Source organism: Pleuronectes platessa, chromosome 4, assembly GCF_947347685.1.
Source record: "Pleuronectes platessa chromosome 4, fPlePla1.1, whole genome shotgun sequence".
NCBI lineage: Eukaryota > Metazoa > Chordata > Actinopteri > Pleuronectiformes > Pleuronectidae > Pleuronectes > Pleuronectes platessa.
This window is the reverse complement of record NC_070629.1, coordinates 21308729-21333643: the sequence shown is the minus strand read 5'-3', so window position 1 is coordinate 21333643 and position 24915 is coordinate 21308729. Positions and strand designations below refer to the sequence as shown.

The window sequence follows — 24915 nt, the reverse complement described above, 5'->3', positions numbered from 1 at the left end:
GGTGGTGTTGTGTTTTGCCACTAATCTGTTTATATAATCAGATGCTGAGGTTAGGGGGTCTATCTCATTAACTTGCAGGATATTGATTTCCTGTGTTTAGAGCAGAGGGCTGAGCATCAGCCTGTTTTTACATTCCCAGATGGGTGGAATGCGGGTTGCTCTCCTCGTAGCTCATCAATCGATCCCGCCTCTGCTCAGGGTTGTTGTGCTGCTGCTGCTGCTGCTGCCGCCACTGTGTTTAGTGTGTGTGTTAGTGTGTGTGTGTGTGTGTGTGTGAGAGAGAGAGAGAGTTTGTGGGCCTGCAGGCATACCTTGGTGTAAAAATAGCTACCAAAGCTGATTGATTGTTAGAGAGGCATGTTTTATGTTTCGAGGCAGCTCGAGAGGAAGATGGAGCTAACACCATCCATCGGGATGCCATTTGACTAATAGCATTGTTTGAGCGGTCTTCGTCTAAATGGGATACAAAAACACAACATCAGTGGAGCTCTATATGAATGAATGAACTTTCCAATGCTGAAGCTCTGAAATCCTGTTCTCCATTACAATTGCCTTTTAATACCTTTTGGCAAGGAAGCACTTGACACACAAATTCCTCAAAGAAGCATCAGTGTTTGGAGTTAACCTGTCCAGAGTTGTCATGGCCATGTAACTAAGTAGGAAGGAAATTTGATTAATGTCTTGTGTTGATTGTGAAACCATAAATATGTTCTTAAAAAAGCTGTTGGTCAAGTGGATTGCAGAGATACACAGTCCAACATGAGGCATCCAGCCCTCCCAATAAACGGGTCTAATCTCAGCTTCACTCAGGAAACGCCACAATATTACTTCAGGGCTACACGCCAAATTAAAACTGGATCAACTCATATAAGCTCATCTATTACACAGACTCTTGCATGTTGTTTTAACTCATGACAGCGGCTCTCTTCTCCTGAGGCCTCTCCTCAGTTTATGGATTAAATTGTTTGTGCATGTTGCATCTCTGTTCTTCTTCTGCTGCCAGGCCGAGCTGTAAAAAATACACAGTCACTGCTCCTGCCCTGCGATACATTATGATGAATGCATGGAGCACATCCGTGTGTGTGTGCCATTTGCTGCATTGTGTGTGTGCGTGTGTGTGTGTGTGAAAGGGCAATGCGTCATTCTGCGACTTGCAGAAGCCCAGGAGCTCCCCTCTGGTAGCTCCCATGCTGCTTCTATCCATTATGTAACTGTGCTGTTCTCACACATCGCTCTTTCTCTCGCAGCCTCCCTTCCTCTCCTCATCCCTCCCCTCCTCCTTTTTGTTCTTGTTTCTGTGTACGTATGTGCAGAGTGTAGCGCTTTTTTGGATCTGTGGAGTCGTGCATGCGTGGGATTTAGGGGATCTTTTGTGCTGATGTGTGGTTTGAAAGTTTTTTTGCAGCAGAAAGCCAAACTCCAATCAGTATTCTGTTTGTTCTCTCATTTTTTCATTTGTCTCTGTGCTTTGCTCCCTCCATCTCTTTCTGTCAGTGCCTTCCCTTGTAGTTTAGCCATACTCTCCGTCTGTGTACCCATGCATTCATCCCCACCCACTCTCTGCAGCATATCATCCTGTGATACAGCTGGAGCCCCAGTTGGAAACAACAAGACTCTTTTTTACAAGTATTGTCTTTATACACAGTCACTTGTAAGAGAACAGAGTCTCACGCCCGGGAGTTATTACATCTCTGATAAACAAAGAGAAAGTAGGGAACGAGGAAAGTAGGTACGATGGAAAGAGTGGAATTGAATCTGCTAGAAATCTACTTTTAACATCATTTGGGTCAGATTTACTCACTGATCAATTATTTCCTTTCTACACCAGTGGATAATTTGCTGCAGGCCAGGCTCGGACAATAGATGGCCCTCTGCACACACTGAGCAGCAGCTGTTTTATAGTTAGTGGGAGCATGTGTCTGTTAACATGATATACTCATTACCTTTGCGGACAAGTTTAATGAGTGGTAACAAGGGTTCGGTCAAAGGACACACATAAACACATTAACCCAGTATTTTAATATTGAGTGTCCGTCAATACCAGATTTGATTAATAATTAATTAAATAACCTTTGTATCCGTCACATAAAAATAAAAAAGCAGTTGTGGACGAGCTGATCGCACACATCATGTATTTTATGATTTTTTGTTTTGTTTTCAAATTACTGAAAGTCATGATTGAAAGATGTGTGTGAATATGTATTTAAGAATAAAAGTTCTCAGGGGAATGCCATCCAAGACAGTGATATGACTTAAGAGGTCTCACTTTGTAGGATTTTTTGGCAAACGCTCAGTTCACACGTGGCTGTACAATTATGTTACAAAGTGGCGGCTCTTCTCTCTCGTAAAATATCTTTGACAGGACAGCGTGTGTGCAGAGAACACACAAAGTTACAATAGGCAAATTTCATTCAGGCCTATAATCAAGTTCATTAGACGCAGACAAACTATCACCAGCAGGTTTTCTATATTATATGTTTCCTACACTGGATTGCTAATGCTAATCTTGTTTACTTGTATACACAGTAGACAGTGAGCAATCCAGCTAGTAACTGTGTGTTTTATGCTCATTCAAAAAGTATGAATTGAGGAAGAAAACATCCTTCATTCCTGTTGGTCATGAGATTAACATTAACAAACGTCCACCTGCTCCATCAGGACATAATGAGGTTTGTGATTTGAGGAGACTTGATTGGCAGTGGCCTGGCAACAGTAGCTTACTTGGTTCTTCCAATAGTTTCACACTGTCACACTCATCTAAAGGTAACTGTGATGTGGCCAGACATATATTAATGCACCAACAGGAACAAGTTAAAGGACTGCAGGTTAGTTAATATGCAATATAATCAATTCAATCAGGGTTTTGTTGAGAAACACGGAATGCGAACGTGGCAGGAAAACTCCATTGAATTGATAAGTACTAACTGGTGCATGGAAATACTTTATATCCCCATTTTCCCAATGAGCCCCATCTTTATTCAAACCAGTGAGAAAAGAAGAGCACATAAGAGAAAATGAGAAGGAAGGTCATTAGTGACTGCATGCCCATCCGCTGTTTTCCCACATTCAAACTTCACTAAAGCAAAGACGCAAACTTTTAACATTTAAATATATATATATTTTTTAACATTCTTCTTCCATTCTTCCTGCACTTGTATTATTATCTTATTTCTGAAATTGCAATTCAGCTACTAAAGATTTAATTGTATAAGAAATTAGTTTAAGGTTTAATTCCAGATTATAAAAACTAAAACGTTTCTCCGTGAACACTTACCTCTGTAGTCATTCTTTAAACTGCATTTCTGACAACGCAGACGTCACACTTTAATTGACTGTAAAGTCTCAACACCGTCAGTCATGTTACTTCCTCCACCCACACATACAACACGACTGAAACTCAGAGAGTTCAGACATATTTTCTGGAGTTTGTCCTCGAAATGTAGGAAAACCAGTAACTAGTGACTGAGCGGTTCCACCACACAAAATATTTACCAGTATGCGTTAAACATCAGGGACTTTATGTAAATTAAACATTGGGGTGGAATTTGTTCTCCAATAGTCTCTCCAGAGGGTTAAATACCTGTCGCTGTGGAGGATCCTTCAGATGAACAAGAAAATGTTTGACGTCAGATTTCTCTGTGTGATTTATAGTTTCCAGTAAAGCAGTACGCACTTCCTTTGAATCACACATAATATAAGTTTAGAGTTGTGGTTGATGTTTCCTTCCATAAACTTGTCCAGACATGCAAGAATACAGCGCACTGAGAGAAGTTCATATTTAAGGTTTGGGTATTGTTAAGTGATTTTATAATAACGGTGCAAAATAAGAAAACACTGTCAGAACAGATTTTTATGATATTATCGATGATAACAACAGCCTTTTAAGATTGGATGCTCAAATTGAATACATCTGTCTAACTTCATTTCAAACATAAAGAGGTGGATCAATTGACATGATAAATAAACCCATCTCCAAGGATTTAACACTAAATAACAGTTTCAGTGATTAATACAGTAAAATCCTCCTGCTCCAAATGCATCATTAATTGTCTCACCACCGCCGGGGCCAGGGACACCCACACTGTCGGCTCACGTGCTCGGCACCATGGTGTCTCGCAATCCGTCAAATCACGATGTAAATGTATTCATTAAAAAGGCCATTCAATTTGAACTATTACAGTGCAGGTACCGGAGTCTGCGTGTTGTAGGCCCAGAGCAGAGTGTTTTCAGTTCAGCAGAGGATCTGGTTATTGTTCATCCTGCAGACCCTTACCTGCACCAGCCTCATGCGGATTTCTCACCAATGGAACGAGTTTTACACAGATCGCTTCTCACGTCAACCGGAAGTGTCTCCTCTTCGTTCCTCTCCTCTCCTCGTCCTAACCCCGTCTCCTCTGTCGTCTCCATCTTGGAGCCACTACCCTCCTCCCTGGGGTCCCCAGTGAGACGACAGGTTTCATTTGGTGCGGGTGAGGTGTGGATGAAAAGGGGGTGAACGTTTGACTTTTAAATGTCATGGGAGCCATGGCAGAAAACAAGGGTGTCAGGGCGATCTCTGTCTGCTCTGTCACATCTGGTCAAGAAGAAGATCACGCAGTGCTTTCATTGCCGTGACAGTCAGGCGGTGACATATTACTGGTGAAATACCAACACATTACTGGCACCACAGGTTACAGTAGCATGGTCACCAAACAACAGAAGAAATGTGATCAGAATTATTATTAATTCTTATATATTTGGTTATTTTTATTTATAGTTAATATAGTTTGTGGTTAAACTCTAAAATATCCAGCCTCAATTGCAGTTCTCTGTCCTATGGGTTTGATAAGGAAATCTTACCAAAATAGATTTATTCTATATTTTTTTGTTAATCTTAAAATATTTATTTTATATATTTAAACACACAGATGCATATCTATTTATATATGAACACTGATTGATAATATAGATACTGTAGAGTTAACGCTCCAAGCTCCAAAATGTGGCACTAAACCTCCGTTTTTATCAGAATATGTCAGTAATCAGTTGTGCATTAATTCATATTTTCAGTCAATGACACTTTAAATTGTATAACAGACTTTTAACTGGCAGTCAGAAATGTACAGAAATCGATTTCAGCCCTCATCCAGTCCAAGAGCAGCTCTTTGCTCGGTTTCCCTGTAACCCAGCAGACTTAATAAGCTTGACTTTATTTCTATGTCTCCTGCTGGTAAAGTGTTTGTATTCACTTTACTTATGTTTTTTTGCTGCGCATGTAAACATGAACCCATGACGACAGCGAAAGGGCGTTTTCTGTTCTGTGGGACAGAGTTTGGTGGTTTTTCTGCCCCAAGTTCACAGACCGAGCTGTTTTCAGACGAAGATAATTTTACAGCACGCAAACCTCCTGCTAACGTGTAATTACTTTAACAGTTTAATGTCACACAAGTCCCCCACAACGCTTCCTGCTGCATGCTGCTGCTTCTTCATAATTCATGGACCTATAATGGGATTTAAGGCAGTTAGAGGAAGAGAAAGAAGACAACCAATGAATTTCTATTACACAAATTTCCTTCTGTTTTATTGCTCAGATCTCTAAGTCTTTCCCAGCCCAGTTCAGCCGATGTGCTCTCAAGTAAATCTCCCTGTTTGTCTTGGTCTCATGGTTCCTCTCTGACTTCTGTAAGCTGAAACATATCAGGTCTTGAGCAGCGTCAGCTCGTCGTCTGATTGGTCCCCCTCCTGATACACATTGAAATACCTCAACAACTACTTCATGAATTACATTTTCACAGACGATTATGGATCATATGTCTTTTCTTGTAACGCCACCACAAGTCAATGTTACTGGTTTACTGTAAAATGTCTACATATATATGAAATAGAGTGCCATGAAACACATGTTTCCATCAGAATGAATCAATACCGCACTGGTGGTTTCTTGAGTTTAAAACTTGCGCCACCAATAGGTAAAATCTTAAAATGTTCCATTACTTTCCAAATAACAAATGACATTATCGCCAACCTCAGCAACAGTTTGTCTTTTCGCACTAATTCTCCGACATTAGAATGCGAACATGCTAAAATAACCGTTGATCCTGCTAGCGTGCTAAAGTTTTCCCCTCAAAGCAAAACCATGGTGCATGTGAATCAAAACTCTTAATCTTGTTAAGTAATCCTTGATCATATATAACAAAGTACAGTCTGCATCTGCTCTGTAAACATACCTAATAAACTTATAGAATTACCAAAGCGATCACAAGCGCGGAGCCTCGTGCAGAAGTCACAGATATCGGATATAGAGATGTCAGCTCTTTCTGAGGCCTGTTTACTACATCGTCTCTTTCTTCCAAGAGTATTAGAGGAATTCAACTGCACCAACATGTATGCATACACAGTGACAACATGTGCTTTTTGAATTATTAAACTGTGAATTCCCATCTTGTGACAGACATGTTGATGCCAAGTGACTTACTTAAGACATCTGATCAAATCTATCCAACATCTGTCCACATTTATCTTGGGTTTAAAAACGGTTAAAAAAATACTTTGAAAGTGCTTTCATTGATTGGATATAACAGTTGTTTATGTGGTAGATATTATAAATTAGACCAAAAATCTCCAGTAAACCTCAGTTTCACCTTAATGTCTAAAACCCATAATGAAAAAATCAAATTCTGAAACAGAAATTAGATTTTCAATAACAAGATCCATTTGATGATTTTTCTCCTATGCTCTTAATTATACTTTCTTATACTTTGCCTTAAAACAAACTACAGTGAACAGGATCTCAGTGAAATGCTTGGTCCCCTGAGCCGACGGTAATTAGCGTATCACCGGAGGTCATCAGCGGGTCATATCATCCCTCAGAGGAACTACTAATAACACCCAGATAGACACTCAGCCCATCCAGCGCAGTGATTAAGGCTCAGACGAGTCGGGCAGTGCAGGGGGGAGCCAGTGGAGCTGCAACAGTGACACAACGTTGGTGCAATGCAGGAGAAGTTTATTTTTGGAGGGGTTGGGCAACAGAGCTGACACCATGGCTGGGGATGGAGGTACGGAGACGACTGGGTGGGATGGTTCCAGATATTTAGGGAGAAGAAGTGGGTGCAAACAGTAGATCTGCAAAGAGACTGAGACTGCTGAGATTCATTATGACAGCGGCACGACACTGATGGAGGGCACGGATCTCCCTCAACTCATCTGTGAACAATATCTTAATATCCTGTCACTTTTCCACATCTTTAACGACCTCAGCTCCGAGAGATGTCCTCACAGCTCACAAGTGAAAACCACAACGGGCAAATTAGAGCCAAACAATTTATCACGTTAAACTAATTACACTGGTGTCCTCCTGAAGAAACAAGCAATGGCCTGGTATGAGCCAGGGCAATTAATAGCCCGGTTAATGCTTCAAATTAGAAGGGCATTTTGGGCTCTTGGGAAGCTGTTATTCACTTTGACAACCAGTCAAGTTTTAATTATAGTTTCACAGTTTGTGTTGCTTCATTATGATTTAGGTATCTGTCCTCTGAGATCTATCTAAGATGTACCAGCAGGAGACAATTGAAAATTCAACAAAAACCCAAATCCTGTATTTTTGGAAAAAAATTGTATTGGCCTAGCTCCTCACAGGATGTTGACTACAGCACTATAGCAACAGTGCAGAATGGGTTTTGGTGGAAACAGTAACGAGCCCCTCAATTACAAGTGGCCACTATACAGCACAATGACTGGCGAGAGCTGCAATTGAACAACATTCGAACTCTCATGTTCCGCGAGTCACAGTCAAAACATACTCGTCCCCGCTGGGTGAGCGGGTGAGCTTATTTTAATGTCCCGGTTACAGAGCTTTCACTGAAATGTGCAGCGCAGCGTCCAACTGGTCCAAATTACACTGTAGCGGCAGCAGATCAAGAGCACAATGCTGCCAATTGACAGAACACATGGGAAGCATCGTGAACTTTCGCCTTCACATGTGCGTTTGTTTATCCAAGACAGTCAGATGACGAGGATGCAGGTCAGTTCAGTCGCTGTATGTCTGACCCCAATCAGGAGGTTTTTTTCTCTAGCAGATTGTTTCCATCAAGCCGTTGGATACAAAACAATATTTCAACTGCTTCCCTGCCTTCATGTTTTCCCCAAAACTATTCACAAAAGGGGAATTGGAATAATTAACGTTAACCAAAAAGTTTATTCTTCTTATTCGTTATTGTAAAAATACTACATGTCTGTCAAAAACAGTACTGGACAATAACAATACAGTTATTGTTCTGATAGCTGTGACTCAGCAATCACACAGCATCTAGTAGGGTTGGGCAGTAGAAAGGTAATTCTGTATCGCAAGGTTTAAAACAAAAATGCAATGGTGTCCATTTTCTTGCCACTATATAATTATTCTGCTGCACAATCTGGCCATTTATACATTTAATAGACATGTGGCTGAAAATGTGATGGTAGTGACAGCTGGACTTTTTGTAAACAATGTCAATAAAGCTGAAGAAATAGAAGCGATAATAGTTGTGAGACAAAATGGAGAAATATGAGAACCAGACGACAAGCATAAAAGTGTTGGAACTTTATTTATATCAGGGTTTAAATCAAAATCGTTTAACAACAAAGAGGGTAAAATTTGTTTAAAAAACACAGTGGAAGCGCACTGGTGACATCTTGTGGCAGTAAACGGTATAGCAGTACATTGCCGCCCCAGCTTGGGATACGTATACCACAGGAAAGTTTCAGTATCGGTACAAAATATGGAATATCACCCCATCCTGTCTTTTAATGTATAGCATCTCACTTCGTAGTCATTGACACTGATGCACATTTTCAGCCAGTTGAGTGAGAGAGAAAAACGAAACAAAAAGACAAAAAAAAATCCTCCTCATCGCAACAGTTGTAAATCTCTAATATGAGTGAGTTCACGTGAGCGTTGCCATCCACAGTCCAAAACAAAACCCTGTAATATGCAGCTTCTACATCTTTTTATTGCTTGTGCAGTCACACCTATGCAATTTGTTACGTCAAGTGGGAAATACCAAAGGCCGCCATAAATCCTGCAGCTCTGCAGCGCTGAATAAGTGCTCTATTGGTAGCAGATGCATTGGAACGCAGCCACACACATAAAAGAAACGCATGGGAAAGAGGCATTTGTTGCTCAACACATTCACAGTTTGTCGTTTGCTACAGGTACCTCATCAGACTGAGTCGTGGAGATAAATGTTTTGAATTAGAAACGATTATGACCTCCTTTCTTTTTCCCTGTTGGCTGCCAGTGTCAGTGTCTGTTTATCACTGGTGCTGGCGCACCTCAGAAATGACGTCAAGGGGCGGGAAATACCAGAGCTAGTAAAAAATTCCTGTATATCCTTCTCACGTTTACACCTTGGAGTTTTTTCCAGGTCGGCAGTTCAACATTTACACAGAATTTATGCTGGGTTTTAGAGTTGAGGGATTAGTGGCACAATTGAAGTTGTACTTTATAACCAAGTGGAAACGTCTTTGCCTCATTTGGCCTCCAGGTATGTTTAAAGGTCCTCTTTAGAGTGAGTGTTTAGTTTGTCTGTTCTGGGCTACTGTAGAAATAGGGCGGTGCAGCATTGTGGACTCTATGGGAGAGGACCTGATCCAGATATAAAGGATTCGTACGTTTTGTCAGATCATACACACTGGACCTTTGATTTATGACATGTGGACAATTGCAGCACACTGGTGCAGCGGTTCTTCCCATGAACATGTGGGTTCTTCTCCAGCGACTTGTGAACCTGTCCTGGGTTCACCCCATCTCCAGCCCCCCCTACAGCCCTTCAAAAAGACAAGCTGATAGATTATAAATGGATGGAAAAGGGACAATTCATTTAAAAAGTATTAAACAAACTCTGGGTCAAATTTTATGTAACCCTCATTAGGTTTCTACTGTGCATTCCATATTGATGGGTTTACAACACAATGTGTCATTTGCATCATGCTACTCTTTATTTCGCTGCTGGCACTTTAAAGTCGTGTTTTCTTTGTCAGTGTGATGGGATAATGACGGTATCGGAGGGAAGCGCAGGTCGATTACGAGACCCGTCCTCAACAGATGGTGCTGTGGTGGGGATTGCCTCGGGTTATGGACCACTGATACTTCCCATCTGTACCTGGTCTCAGGAAAAAAAACAGCCTCATTAAGTAGTCAAAAATAGGTATCGGTGTTTCACGGTGATGGGCTTTAACTGGATTTTCATTGAGCTTGTGTCGTTTATTAGCTGAATGTACAACACTTGTAACCATTTAGCCCGGCTCGCCATCTCGTTGAGATGATTTGTAAATGAGGGCGAATTAAGTCTTGTTTTCAGTCTCAATCGCTGGAAGTGAAACGCTGCAGATTCTGACATAGATTCGCTTCTGAACGCTGCTGCTGTCTCGCTCGCTTTCTGTTTCTGTGAGCTTCTATTCGTACGTTATTGGCTATGAGTTGCGCCGAAGGAATACACATTTTATAGAGGGAAGTAATCAGGGCAAACTTAAATAATTTGCAGCATTTCTGTATGTGATTAAGAACAATATTTACACAATGAGAAATCCAGCTTAAGCCATAGTGTTTTATATACCTGGAAAGATTTCATTTGCATCTATAGTTGGCAATTATCATCCATAATACTTAAGCCTTGATAGTAAACTGTGAGCTACAGTGAGTGAATCTACCTATTGGAGTTTTATTTAAAAAAAAGCTTAAACACTTTCCAGGATAATCTTCACTGTGATGACAGGTTGGGGCCATTAGTCATACTCCAATGTCTTTTTCTCTTTATTTTATTTAATTGAGTGGTGTCTTGCGAAATGCATCTTCTCTGACTAATTCTACTTCTACACTGAACAGCCTAACATTGAAATAAATGAGGTGTAGTAGTACTAGTGAGGTGTGGTAATCGCAGTACACTGTATCCGTTCTGTACAGTATTTGTCACCACTGGCTGCAGCGGCTCCATTGTTGGGAACCTTTTTTTTTTTAGTTCTAATGAGTTACTTCCCTTCCTTCTGTCTTTTGCCTCGGTTACAATCAAAGAGTGGTATGAAAACCTCTCCACTCCACAAGTGAGCAATTTCTTGGCCACTTAAACATTCTTCAAATTTTGCCAATGGCCCTCAAAGCCACTGTGTCCCCATTAAACCTGGGAATCTAATTACAAACATCTGATTTGAAGGGGGAATGAGTTAACCTTTGCCGAAATGCCACTGCATAACCATCTGTGAATAGCAAGGAGGACGATCAGACCCAAGGCATTTCCACAGCGCCACACAGAGTGATGGACAGCTGGCCCACCTCAAAGGAACAAAACATGCACAAGGGCCCGTTTTTTTTATTCGATCCCCGCAGAGATTTGCCTCCCTATTTGAATGTAAATGGGATTGACCTCTGCACGGCCGGCATCAATGACAGTAGGCTAAAGCAGCCACTGGCAGGCCGCACTGGACCGGCTCTATGACCTGAGAGGTTGTTCAGACTGCGTTCTCCAGACAATCCATCTGCAGACAAATGAAGAAAAGTACCTCGCTAAATGTCAGTACACATGAAATCAATACAGACTTGTTCCGCTGTGTTACCCGGCCCTTATGCCTCTCTGAAGCTCGGTTACACACAATCAGGATTCCAATATGATGAGATATTTTGTAGATGGGAAATATATCACGGATGGTGATTGATTTGTTTATACCGTGCCATGGCTGCGATGTGTTATCATATCAACTTCCTGTGTGTCGCATTTCCTTGTTTCAAGGTTTTCTGTGCAGCTCTGCCATGTTTTCATCTTTGGTTTCATCTTCATCATCTTCTCTCTTTTCTCCCGCCCTCTACCTCATCCCCCCTCTCTCTCCATCTGTGTTTCTCTCTTTCACTGTAAATACTTCTTTTGCTTTCTATATCTCTTTGCCTCTGCCTTTGAACTCTGTTTATTTTCCCTCTCTCCTCCAGTCTCTCACTTTCAGGTTGCAGGATGAGTCGTGACAGCTCACCAGTGTTGAGTAGAGCAGGGGCCAACAGCCCCCAAAGCAGGGACAGAGATTATGCAACAGCACCACACACATGCACGCACATTCGCACAGGGACATACAGTACATATTCCGTTATTAGAGCGATGTCTCCAGTTTTCAATTGTACGCAAGATGTCTGTAGCTGCACGATAGTTTTCAGAATAAATCTGAGAGACAGATGGAGAGTTGACGTTCTCTTTTATGAATAACAGGTGCTTCAGTGCCCTCTAAAACCACACAAATGAAATGTTTCTCCTTGAAGCTGCCTAAACTGTCAAACCTGCCCCACACGTCCCCAACCCCTGGGAGAAGTGCATGTCTGTCTCCAGTTCCCCACGCAGAGCAGATTCCTGCACGTTTTGCGCTCCTCCGCCCGATCCGTGAGTGGCTGCTGTGGCTGAAGGTGCAGGCGTGCAGTGGCTGTGAGGTGGTTTGACTCTTGGCAGGGGTTTAGAGGCTGCTGACGTGTTTGTCGGGCAGGATGTGTGTAAGAAGCAGCACTGGATCCTGTTTTTCAGGCCGCAGCAACTGGAGCTTGGCCACAGCTATGGCTGTTAATGCAAAACACACACACACACACACACACACACACACACGCACGCGCACACACTAACTGCTAACCTCAACCTCCACTCATAACTTCCTAACCAACACCACTGGCGTACAAGCGCACAAATTGCCCTGCACACATTGCAGGAAAGACCGTTGAATGTGCTCTGAAGAAACATGTGCATTTGGTAAATTGTAGTTTAACTGTTATTTTTTCTCATTATCTTCATTTTGGTTCGATATAAAAGACACGTTGACGTCTACTCCTTTTGATTGCTGTTTGGCTCTCAGGCCTCCATGTTTAGCCCGAAGCCGCCGGTGTAAGAACAGTGGAATGCATTATACTGCTGTAAGGGCAATGACATCCTGTATAACAAGTTTCTTGTAACAAACATGCCTTGAGAGGCCCCCTGCATGCTGTGCCAGTCACAGGCACAAACTGCATGTCGCATATGCACACACACACACACACACACTTACAGGGATAAAATACGAGTTTGCTGTGCTGTTAGAAGTCTCATGGCTCGCTGACATGCACACAGTGACAGACAGAGGGTGTGCTCAAAGTAGCAATAACAAACACAACCTAATGGGGCAACGGCAGCCCTGCGTTGTTATGATGGAGGAGGGCTGTGGGATGTAAGGGGAGGAAATGAGGGTGAAACTACTTCTGTCAACACTTATGCCCATATTACCTTGCAGTCCTGTGTGTATGCTAATTGTACACGTGCAGGCCTGTACCTCTCTGAATGAAGCCGAACAGCATGTGGTAAGAGGATCAATAGGTTTAGCTGACAGGCTACGGGAGGGAGCAGGCGGACCTCTTGCACAGGGTCAGGACATCCCACTGACTGGAGCGAGGGAGGGAGGGAGGGAGGAGGGAGAGAGACGAGCGAGACAGAGGGAAGATACTGAAGAGACTGCTGGGCTGGTTTTCTTTTTTCTCTCTCTCTCTCTCTCCATATCCTCACGCCCCTTCCTGGGAGGTGGTAAAAGGGCAGAGCAAAGAGGAAGAAAAAGAAAGAGAGACAAAGTGTGGATGTGTGTGTGTGTGTGTGTGTGTGTTTTTGTGTGAGAGAGCGGCTCTGTGTGTAACATGCTCTGTCATGCTGCCGTGACTACCGCTGCCTCTCCAGCCGGCGTCATTGCCTTGTCAGGAAAAGGAATATTTTCCGGAGTAATGAGTCCCTGAACCGGCTCACCATGTGGATGTGGGACAGTAATCTCCAAACCTTTGCCGGAAGAATCCCACGGAAAAAAGAGCAGCGGGCGGAGAGTGTAGCTGGTGCTGCTGGGTGGCCGCCTGTGTGCCTGCGCTGCTGAGACTCTCACTGACAAGACAAGAGTTCCCACTGGGCTGCTGTCTGCATCCAATTCACGTTCATTTTACTGTCACATTTGTTGGGATACTTTTTTTATTTCTCTTCTGGAACTCAATGGATTTTATGGTGCTATATATATATTCATTTTTACGAATATCCTTGTTGGACATGAGCCGGAGCGTTTTGAAGTGATGCTCCAGGACTAAACCAGAGAGGTTGAAGTTCAGAAGGGTGGAACTTTATCTGAATGGGTGCATCACAGCAGTGGACTGTACTATGGGTCACTACACATTGTACTGGGGCCTGCGGTTACTGTGGGTCGGTGCCTGTAGATAGATAACCAGGTAGATAGCAGTGGGGGGTGAAAGGTTAACAGGTAGGGGCATTAGTATGAAGCCTGGACAGGGTCCAGGTGTTCCCAGTGACAGGTCCATGATGCACCTCAGCCATTTCCCCTTGAGAAGACACTCCTGGATATGGTGAGTACTGGTCGTGGTGATGGATTAAAGACACCTCTGAATTTGATCAACATTTATGTGTTTGTCTGGCTTTACTGCCATGGATTTACATCTTACTTAAAGGAGCATACGCAGGAGTTAATTTAAAAATACATAAACTGTGAATAAGCATGCAGATTCATTTGTGGGTGTGTGTATGTGTGTGTTGTTTTTGTGGGGTGGTTGGAGATCCCTTGAGGCGAACCCAGCCAAACCCAGTGTCGTTTTTCTATTTTTTTTTTTCCTGCTCAGCTCAGATGTATTCAGGGGAATATATTGTTAAATGGGCCAGACGTTTCCTGTCATTTTCTCTCAAACTAACTGCTCCGGTTGATCCACAAACAGGAGGGCCAGCTCACGGAGGTATTCTACCGCTGAATCTGCTTTCCAGGAGCAAAACCAGCTGGAAAAGAAAATATCTTGATAAAAAATGTGGTGCGGTTTGGATTTTCTGTCTTGTTTTGATTAGTGGTGCTGTACTTAGGGCCGGGTATCTTCGGGGAATAGTTGTCTCCCAGCTATGTTATAAAAAGGGAGGGACACGGAGGAGTCAGTGATGTCATCAGTGTGGGCTGCTGGGATATGAACAATGCTCATATTTCCAGCAAAGTTTTTCCAGTGGCTTGACTTGTTCATACTAATCAGGCACAAGATTCTAACCCCGTTCAACAAGTCACAGCCTCAGACAAAGCGATTCTGTTGCTATTTATCTGAACCATTGTTCTGTCAACTGTTTCCCTTCAGGACTGCTCTTCTCTGTGGTGGGACAGCACACATGCACACACATGCTTCGCTCCACCAAAGTCCTTTTGTCTTGATTTGAGTCACAAACATCCCGGGTATACCCTGTGGGTATTCTCTGCGCTTTTTTTCTTGTTTTGATTCTGTTTAAAACTAAGCACAGGCCCGCATCTCACCCTTTTCTTTTGTTTTGGTTCCTCACCCCTAACACCGGTGCATGTAAAGGCAGGGGGCTGCAGGGAGATGAGCTCCAGGTCGGATGCACTGCAGTAAGGATGCCACAGTGTGGAACTTTTCCCACTTGGTAATAACTTGTCGCCATATCTATAATCGATTATACCGGACGTTTTCACAAGAAAAGATGCGTCAGCTCAATATCTGTGGAGCGCTCACTGTGATCTTTATGATAAGATTTCACTGCGGGCTGCCCGACTGTTGTGGGGTGTGTGTTTGTGTGTGTGTGTGTGTGTGTGTGTGTGTGTGTGTGTGTGTGTGTGTGTGTGTGTGTGTGTGTGTGTGTGTGTGTGTGTGTGTGTGTGTGTGTGTGTGTGTGTGTGTGTGTGTGTGCGCTACTTCATGGCCTCATTAACGCTATCAGGTTTCCTTTTGGCTTTTAGTTTAAAACTAAATTGTTCCCAATTAATAGTTTTAACTTTTCACTTTGACACCAAAACACCTCGTCAGTCAACACTCCTCTCGCCACAGAATCAGACAGTGATGCAACTCTGTGGCTCAGTTTCCAGGTGTAGTGTCTAACTAAGTAGAGATAAGTTGTGTTTTACTTGACGTGACGTGAACTTTACCACAGATACGTGAAGATGAACCAACTTCATTTTATGTCTGAAAAAGGATGCAGATGTTTTCAGTGTGTTCCTGATAACACTGCTCTACAGTATGTGGCACAAATTGTACTCATCGATAGCAGCCATTGATTCAATTCGTACATCTGCTCTTATTGCAAAGGACGAGCTGTTCCTGACAGAATGCCATTTCATAGTTTTTACTGTTTTATATATGTACCATCTAAAAACCTGTTTGGTCAATCACTGTTTTATATAAACAGTAAATATCATCAACATCTCAAAGTTGCACAAACTCTATGTCTTAGTTTTTGGTCATGAAATATGAATGTATACCACACACTCACTAAACGCACTCTCCTGCTCTCATAATTAGAATTCACAAGGACAGTGCCTTTTCAAAACAAGCTTCTTACCCCATTAATAGTTAAAGATTTGTACTTAATCATCTAAGCGTCATCGCATTTCAACACCACTGCTATGTAGTAAAATTAACGATAGTAATATTTTTCAAATACCAGATCATATACTCAACCACAAGCTAGAAGGAGGATTTGTTAGCTGTAACTTATAAATTGACAAATGAGTGTATATTATTTGAATCACTGTGTGACCCTATAGCAATCCTCCCCCTGAACAGCAGGTTAAATACGTTGTACTGAAGAGCTTAACTTGCTGCAGATGCTTCATTTTGTTGTTCCTGGAGAGCCTCATCCTAAAAACGTCCCATCAACCTGGGTTTGAAGTTGATCGAATTAATGGCTGTCTAGAAAATTGAAAAAAGGACAGGCTTTTAATTAGATAATAAAAGGTTGATAATATTTATCATAATTGTCGTAAGGACAATGAAGAGAAAGAAAAATCGAGTTACTTTTAAAATGCATCGGCTGTGATACAGTCTTCCCTCGTTGCCGCAATTCCTTTATTCATTTGAGAGAATTGTAATTCACAGTCTGCTGGAGTGTATTGTGTCGCTGAATTGGATGGGTGGAGCAAATCTACTGAGATTGCTGGAACAACAATCGGGGCTGTCATGGCTGTCAGAGTTGAGCATTAGTGTCTGGAAATGAGAGACAAGCCTGTTAGAGTCAATTTAAACCTCAGGCAGGGATTTCTTTCTTTTCCTCATCTCTCTACACGGTGAAGCTATGCACGACCTGAGTGTATGTGAGCGTGTGCACGTCCTCATAAGCTTTCTGAAGCATCTGTATTATTCATTGAACCTTGACAATGGACCAGCGTCCTTTCTGTGTCAGACCTGTGGCGTACAAGCGGAGTAGCACCGAGAGGAAAGGGCTAATGATGCTTAGGCAAAGATATGAATGTGAGTCACAAAAATGTATGTCTGGGAATATTCACATTTTCACTCAGACAATAACGCGCAAATGTATTTGTTGGACCTTCAAGCTGCTACATTCCATGTGCATCCCTCTCCAGAGTGCATCGAGGCCATGGAAGAACATTATTGACGGAAGCTCTCCTCTGTCAGCGGGCCGCGCTGCATTATTGTTGGGTCAGCATTCATATCGATCCAGTCTGCATACACACAACCGCTAATGCACAGGCATTCTGCACGGCGATGTAATAACTGGCGCGCTGCTCCATCCTGCAGTTTTCTTTTCATCGTGCAGCAGCATGTTGCCTTCAGCGCCGCAATGAAACACCGAGATGGACGATTCTGTGAACTTCATTAAACGCGAACCGGAGAGGAAATGAAAAGTATGTGTGTGTAGCGCAGTGAAAAGTGAACGAAAAGTGAATCCTGTGTCTCACAGACCGTTCGGGGGGAGGGGGAGAATAAACTGGGCTATTTTTAGAAAAGACTGAAAATGCATCACTGCATCACTTCCCTCTCTCTCCTTAGCCTTGGACGTTTATCGTCGGTGGGTAATAAATGGTCTGACTGCATTATTTGTGTGTGTTTCTCTTTTGTGTGGTAAAGGACATCAAGTGTCATTCTCACGGCCCCCTCCCCTTTCCTTCTCTTCCTCTCTCTCTCCCTGGGCCCAAGGTTGGCTTCCTGAGACGTGCCACATTTTTTCTCAGTTAGATAACAAGACACAAGGCACCCTTATCTTGTGTCTTTTTTAGGCTTCCTCTCCCGATGCACATTGTCATTGAATCTAGCAGCGCTGGGTCAGTCTCAGCCAAACCTGAGATTACTTTCTATCACCAAGTCACTTTGCTGGGACTGAGGCCGAGGCTTTTAAAAGGGGCTTTTTGGAGGCAGCAGAGACCTGCTGTCAGTTTGGAGGAGACCAAGTCATCACTCATTCTTGTCCCTGAAGACCACCAAACCCTGCATGTGTGTGTTTGTGTAATGTGTTGCGCCCCCAAAGCGTCAGCCTTCTCTTTGTATCCTGTGCAGGGTGATGCGGATGCTCTAGCCTTTATTAAGAGCCCTCTCCATTCACTTCCCCTGAAGGAGCCGCACAGCCTAATGTTCCCTTCTTCTTCTTCTTCTTCCTCTTCTTCACCTACACCTTTTTTCTTCCTCTACATTCTTGCTCAGAAACCTGGCTGCTTGCGAGTGTGTGCAGTGCATGAAAGGAGACACAGGCACAAAGAGATCACAGTGTGACCTGTTCCACTTCCTCCAGAGACAGCATCACCTCATTCAGTATGAGAGTCATTTTACACCCGATCGAAAGCCGCTCGATAACCATTCGTGTACAGGATGTTTAATGCTTTTCAAAAGGCACAGTGCAAACCCCAACCTCCTAAAAAGAAAATTATATTTAGATAAAAGCTGTAATATAGCAGCTCTTAGGTGTAAGATCCCTGACTGAAATCCAATGAGTTGTGACTGTGTTAGAGAAGGTCCTCCTGAAGTTTGTGTTGTATTTCTCTGCAAGGACATAATCCATTTGTATTGTTTTTTTTTTCAAGTTGATCTTTAAACGTGAGTGGGGAAAAATAGCTAAGCTGCTTAGGGATCTTACTTTGCCTTCTGATATTAGTTGCAGAATTGTAGAGAAAAGTGTAGAGAAAGTTCAGTGTTCAATCTTTTTGTATTTATGTTGGTCTCAACCAGCTCCTCATTAGAATTGCTTGCTTTTGAGCAGCTCCACTAAATTGTCCATTTAGTCCCTGATATCTAATGGGGCCATATGAGCTGTCTCGGGCATCTTATCAGGATGTCTCCTAGGCGCCTTCCATTAGAAGATTTTCGAGCAGGGGGGGTAGACCCCGAACTCACCGGAGGGACGACGTATCTCATCCAGGAGGAGCTGGAAAGCTGGGGGGAGAGCGATATCTGGAACATGCCACTTAGCCTGGTGCTCCCACGACTCAACTGTGGATGAGTGGACGGAAAATGTATAGGTGGTGTTGATAGTGTGGAGTGAGTTTATCAGCACGGCTTCACTGAAACTAGCTGCCCCTTGATGAGAGCCATGAGAGTAAAGCAGCCCAACCCATGGCTGTAAAACCAAAACCGTTCTTTCTGTGGCACTGAGAGGACGAGTGGAGTCATGCCATTACGAGGACGTGACACACAGGCTACGTATTCCAACCCCTCGTTAACATGAAACTCTCCCTTGACAGCTTTAAAGGGAAACCAAACATAATAATCAACTTTCTGAATAATTAAACCTGCCATGTTTGTTTGTTGTAACCATAGAAAACTCTGCTCCGACTTGCCTGCGCCGCTTTCAGTTGTACAATCACTCAAACAGCTGTGTCTGCTGTGACAGCCCAGTCCGACCACAAGACGCATGAATAATGAAGGAATCTTGTGCAATGGAGAAGCCGATCCTGTGACACACGCCCTCTCAGAAAGGGACGTCTTAGTGCATTATTCACTTGTTTCCTCACTAGTTGCAGGTTCAGCTATCACTTAAGTCTGGTCTGCAGATTACGAGTCGTGCAGTGATAGTGGGAATGAGGTGGAATCTCTTTAGCGCTCCCACCGCACTGTTAAATAGATTTTGATGTGAGTTGAAGCAAGAGAGACGTTAATCTCTATACAGGGGCAGCCCGCATCGCTGTTGTGTGCAAGACTCCGCTGTGTCGCCCTCACTCTGTGAGGGAGGAATTTCAATCAGCCACTCTTTTGAATTGCTCAATGCTAAGTTAATTATTTTCACACCTATTTTGTGGGACTCCTTGTCATTTGTGTGCGTTTGTCTTTGCACACACACACACACACACACACACACACACACACACACACACACACACACACACACACATTGAGTCAGTCATGACTGGCAGTCTTGGGTTGGGCTGTTCTCCTTTTCCCAGCCCTCCACTTGCTACATCATCCGATTTCTCCTTCACACATTGCTGCTCTTGGATTTCTTATTGTGTTATTCTGCCACTTATTTCAGGGTTTTCCACAAGTGCATGCGAGGTCCAGCTGGTAGGAAATAGTAGCCAGCTGTGTGTTTGTGCGTGTGAGTGTGCTTGTGTGTCTATGTCTGTGTGTGAGTCTGTCTCTACGTGTGTGTTTGTTTCTCGGTTAGTGTTCATTGTTCAGGGGCTTTTTGCCGGGAGACAGATTATCCGCAGAGGTCTCCACCTCTGCAAAACAAACAGACACGATAATTAAAACCACAGACTAAAGCGGTTTTACGTTAAAAGTCTGTGTTTCCCAATCGCTCTCGGGCGGTCACAGGGCGTCTGGATAACTTATAATCCAGATGTGTGAGGACTAAAATCCTTCATCTGGTTGTAGGTTACAGTTAAAACGTTATAAAAAAGTGACAGTGACGTGACTCGAAACATTAAGAATAAGTAGGATGGAAAACGTTTTAATGTCCGGCCATCCAGCTGACAGACTTCTGGAAAACTGTTATTCACAGCTGATCCTTTTTTCCCCTCTTTCTTTCTCCAATGTGTTAAACAGGAGCACCTCATGTGATTTTAAAGACACACACACACACACACACACACACACAGATCACAAAACATACACAGGTCAGATGAGATGCATTGCAGATGTGGAAATATCTCGAATCAGTGTTATCGTTACTCAATACAGACTCTAAACACACTTTTAATTTGGTAGAGGTCAACTGAACAAAACAGTCCATACATATTGGCAAAATCTATGGCACAAGGAAGTAGTTTGATGTGATTTGGACACGAGATACATTGAATCTTAATACAACACGAGATACATTAAATCTTAATACAATTTGAATAAACAGCCCAACCTTTAGACAGTGGGGGCGGGGCCGCTTGCATTAACAATCCTGTCTGCAGGCCTAGTTAAACATGTCTTCTTCTGTGTCCTCGGATAAACTACACCAGCCATCAGATACTGGCAATAATATTATTATTCTTTTTATTTCATAAGATTGACACAGACATTCACGGGTGTGACGGGTGCAGATCTACGTCATTGCAACAACTTTCACAGAATCACTTCCTCTCTGACATTCTTTCTCCTTTTTTTTCCACTACAATGGAAAAGAAATTACAGAGCTTTTAATTTGAAAAGTGTGACGGTTATGCTTAACAGAACACTGAATTAGTGACATGCAATGTATGAAATAGACAGTAAATATTAAAATATATATATTAAAAAAAAACAGACGGACACGAACAGTAAATTCAATTTTATGAAAAGCATTGACATCGCAAATAAACCAGGTTGGATGAAAAGAAGGTTTTCTAACTTCACCCTGGATCATAGACTGTTTATAAAAAGCTCTGCTCACAACGTCCAGCAGGCAAACAGTAAAAAAGGGACAGTAAATCGTAGAACTGTTTGAGGTGGACCTGCTAATGAAAAGGAGTAATTTGGAAGTATAAATCACTGACTGGTCTGTATTCAGTGGTACTTTGCTCATGACTTGATATATTGACTGTTTTTCCCTTTAGTAATACGTGATGACTCATAAATACAGAGCATTGCTACGGAGCGAGACAATGCACTTTTACAGTAATGGCACTGGCTCAAACAGATGCAGCTATGTGACACCATAGTTACATAATCTGCTCACTGGAATACATAGGAAATGCACATACAGGCCACAGCTCCTCACAAAGGCCCCAAGGCAACTTTGACGTCACATTCGTTTTGAATATCCATTTCATTTTCAATCTAATTCAGTTCAGTTCCCTGCGCTGTCTCTCACCAGCGTCCACACAGCAGCTGCTAAATAGGGTATTCAATCTTGTATTCATCTCTGGGACAGAGGCTGGAAGATGGACAGATCAATAAGAAAACAGCGTGGCATCCAGACATATTGAAGACAGAGGGGGAGGGGGATAGCTGCAGGTGCTTTTGTGGGCTCAGCATAAATCAAAAATATGAATGTTACAAGATGAGGCTACGGGGTCCGGGACGGCCTCTGCAGTGACAGACAGTACGCAGATGTTTGTGTTGGTTAAATTTAGAATGATAAAGTAGGTAAATCATAATTCAATTTTTGCTCGTGTTAATGTGGTCAGGTGTCTGGCTGTTTTCATAACTGTATTATAAAGTGAATGTGTGTGTGTTATGAAATCAACACACACATTAACACTGAAGTACCTATGTGATTTATGGAACTATGGTTCCGACCTCTTAAATGTTACGATTTGCTTAATAAGCTCCGACAAGGAGGTTATGATTTCACCAGAGCTATTCTGTTAGTTTGCAGGATTATGGAAAAGCTACTTGACAGATTACCACGAAACTAGTAGAAGGATGTGGTTTGTGTTTCGGGGAAGAATGGATTCAATCTAGTTGCCAATTCGGTCATGGATGTAGAATTTTTTTCACCAGTTTCTTTGATATTGCAAGAAAGAGTGTTTTGTGACATTTTTTCTTGATTTCTAAGGGAATAATTTATGAATCTTGATGAAAAAAATCAGGCTTGATTAGCAGACTGATACTTGAGTAGTTTCATAAGGGGACTGGTGGGCCTTGGTGGTCGCATGCACTCTGCTGAGTGACATTCTAGTTTACTATGTTGCTGTAAAACAAATATCTTCTTTTGGTTTCGACGTTTGTCTGGAAAAAATGTGTTACCTGAAAATACCCCTTTGGGCTCATGGAAACTGTGATGGCTATTTTTTTAACTGTGTTATAAAATATTGCAGCAATCAATGGACTCATCATTGAAATAGATGTTAGTTGCATCCCAAAAGTCCACCGCAAAACTCTGTCCTGGTCCTTTTGAACCTTGAAGTTTGTACAGCTGTAGTTAGAGATGTGGGATCACATTTTGTCCCTTAATTTTCCTGACATTCAAATGTCATGGCTGATTAGGTGGCAAAAATACAAAGAAATTAGGAAATATAATAACTCAGTCTTTGGTGAGACACAGTGCCGCTCTGAAGCCACGTACGTCACTGCTTGACCCAAACAAAACCTGCGGTTAGCCAGCAGATGTTATCATGCCCTGGCCCTTTCCTGCAGGAACAAAGCGCTGCTCTGTGAGCAGCTTGTTATATTCTCCCACCGCAGCTAAAAAACAAACAGTTGCAATGAAACACAAAGATGTGGAGAATGGCGTTTAAAGGAAAACAGTGCAGAAGCCTAGCGGTTTTCCTGAAGATACTCTTAAGACTGAGGGGTTTATGCGTCACTGTTGTGTGTGTGTGTGTGTGTGTGTGTGTGTGTGTGTGTGTGTGTGTGTGTGTGTGTGTGTGTGTGTGTGTGTGTGTGTGTGTGTGTGTGTGTGTGTGTGTGTGTGTGTGTGTGTGTGTGTGTGTGTGTTAGTGCTTGTGTGTGTGTGTGTTAGTGCTTGTGTTAGTGCGTGTGCGTTTAGATGTGGGGGGTCCTCTGGCTGTGATTTTCTTGGCTCCAGATTTTGTGAGAAGGCAAAACCTAATGGATTATCCCTTTTTTTTTTTTTATTTGATTTCCAAATGCATGTTGACATCTCCAAGAACACTGGCCTCCCATCATAAATAAAAGTCAGCTGTTTTTAGGTCAAGCGGGTCTCCCTTGTGCTGCAGACTCGGGACATCATCATCTACATGTTATGGGAATTATCTCTCATTAGCAGGAAAAGCATAACGATGACGATGTTGGACTCAGGAGGGAATTGCTGGTGACGGTGATGGTGATTAGGATTTCCGTGATGACGACAGCGTTCATGAGGAGGGATACAAACAGATTAGGAAGGCTTAGGCAGGGAGAGGGAGTCCCCATAGCCACACGCACACTCACACACGCACACATGCATGCAGGCTCACATACCTGGCTGGATTTAGAAACATCTCTAACTTCTACAGTCGGCTGTTATACTTCCAGGTAATGCATGTTGCTTTGAAACCTGTGTTGGTGGTAGACGGTGAATGACTTGTCAGCTTGTGTTCATGATTAGACTTTTATTTTGGTAGAGACAACGCTGTATTATAGACTTGAGTTGTAGAGTTCAAGTTCAGACAAACTCCTGTTTGTACAACTGTTTGTTACTGCACTGGTGCCTTGTCAGACTTCCTCTCCAAACAATTCGACTCCACGCTCCTTTCATGACCAGTGTTTAGTCTATACATATTTCACCTTCCTCTGTATTTTGTGCATGCGCTGGCATATTGTAAATGCAATTGTACAGCGCTTCCTTACAGGAAACTCGCTCCTACTTGCACAACCCCAAATGCTATACTACTCATCCATCCGGTAAGATGGACTCTCGCATTGCAGGGTGTAGAATAACACGGTCTCAGCAGGGCCGGAAGACAATGACGATGCACTTTTGACAACACAGATATAGTACATTTAATATCCTTTATTTGGTACATGTTATCAATATTTGTCCCCTTTTGTTGAGCACTCAACTGGTTTTCTGTCCTCCCAAATGCCTTTAATTAGAGACTGGGGGACTCGGTGGATTGTTCTTCACAACGTTGGAGTTTCCTGCACTCGATAATTAATTTCAATAATGTAAATAGGAAAAGGCACTATGCATTTCCATCAACACCACAACCAATCTGTAATTTTGACACCTGACAGGATAGATTCATGCTTCCTAAGTCAACAAATATCACATATATCATATAATTTGTTGACTTTTGCAACCAATAACATAATAGAGATAGAATCCCCATCTTTTTTTGATTAACCAATCA

At 42.6% G+C, this 24915-nt stretch overlaps 1 protein-coding gene across 2 annotated transcripts in view; it reads left to right on the top strand.

Annotated features, from left to right (window-relative positions):
- The window catches only part of pde4d (phosphodiesterase 4D, cAMP-specific), a 96577-nt gene that overhangs the window by 29068 nt on the left and 42594 nt on the right, over positions 1-24915 (top strand). Inside the window, exon 1 of one of the 2 annotated variants that reach the window (XM_053420258.1) lies at positions 13432-14344. The exons of the other annotated variant lie outside the window; for it this stretch is intronic. Within the exon in view, the coding sequence (XP_053276233.1) occupies positions 14256-14344 (89 nt within the window). The 5' untranslated portion in view covers positions 13432-14255. Of the gene's footprint in view, positions 1-13431; positions 14345-24915 lie in introns of those variants that run through there. 2 annotated transcript variants of the gene reach the window in all.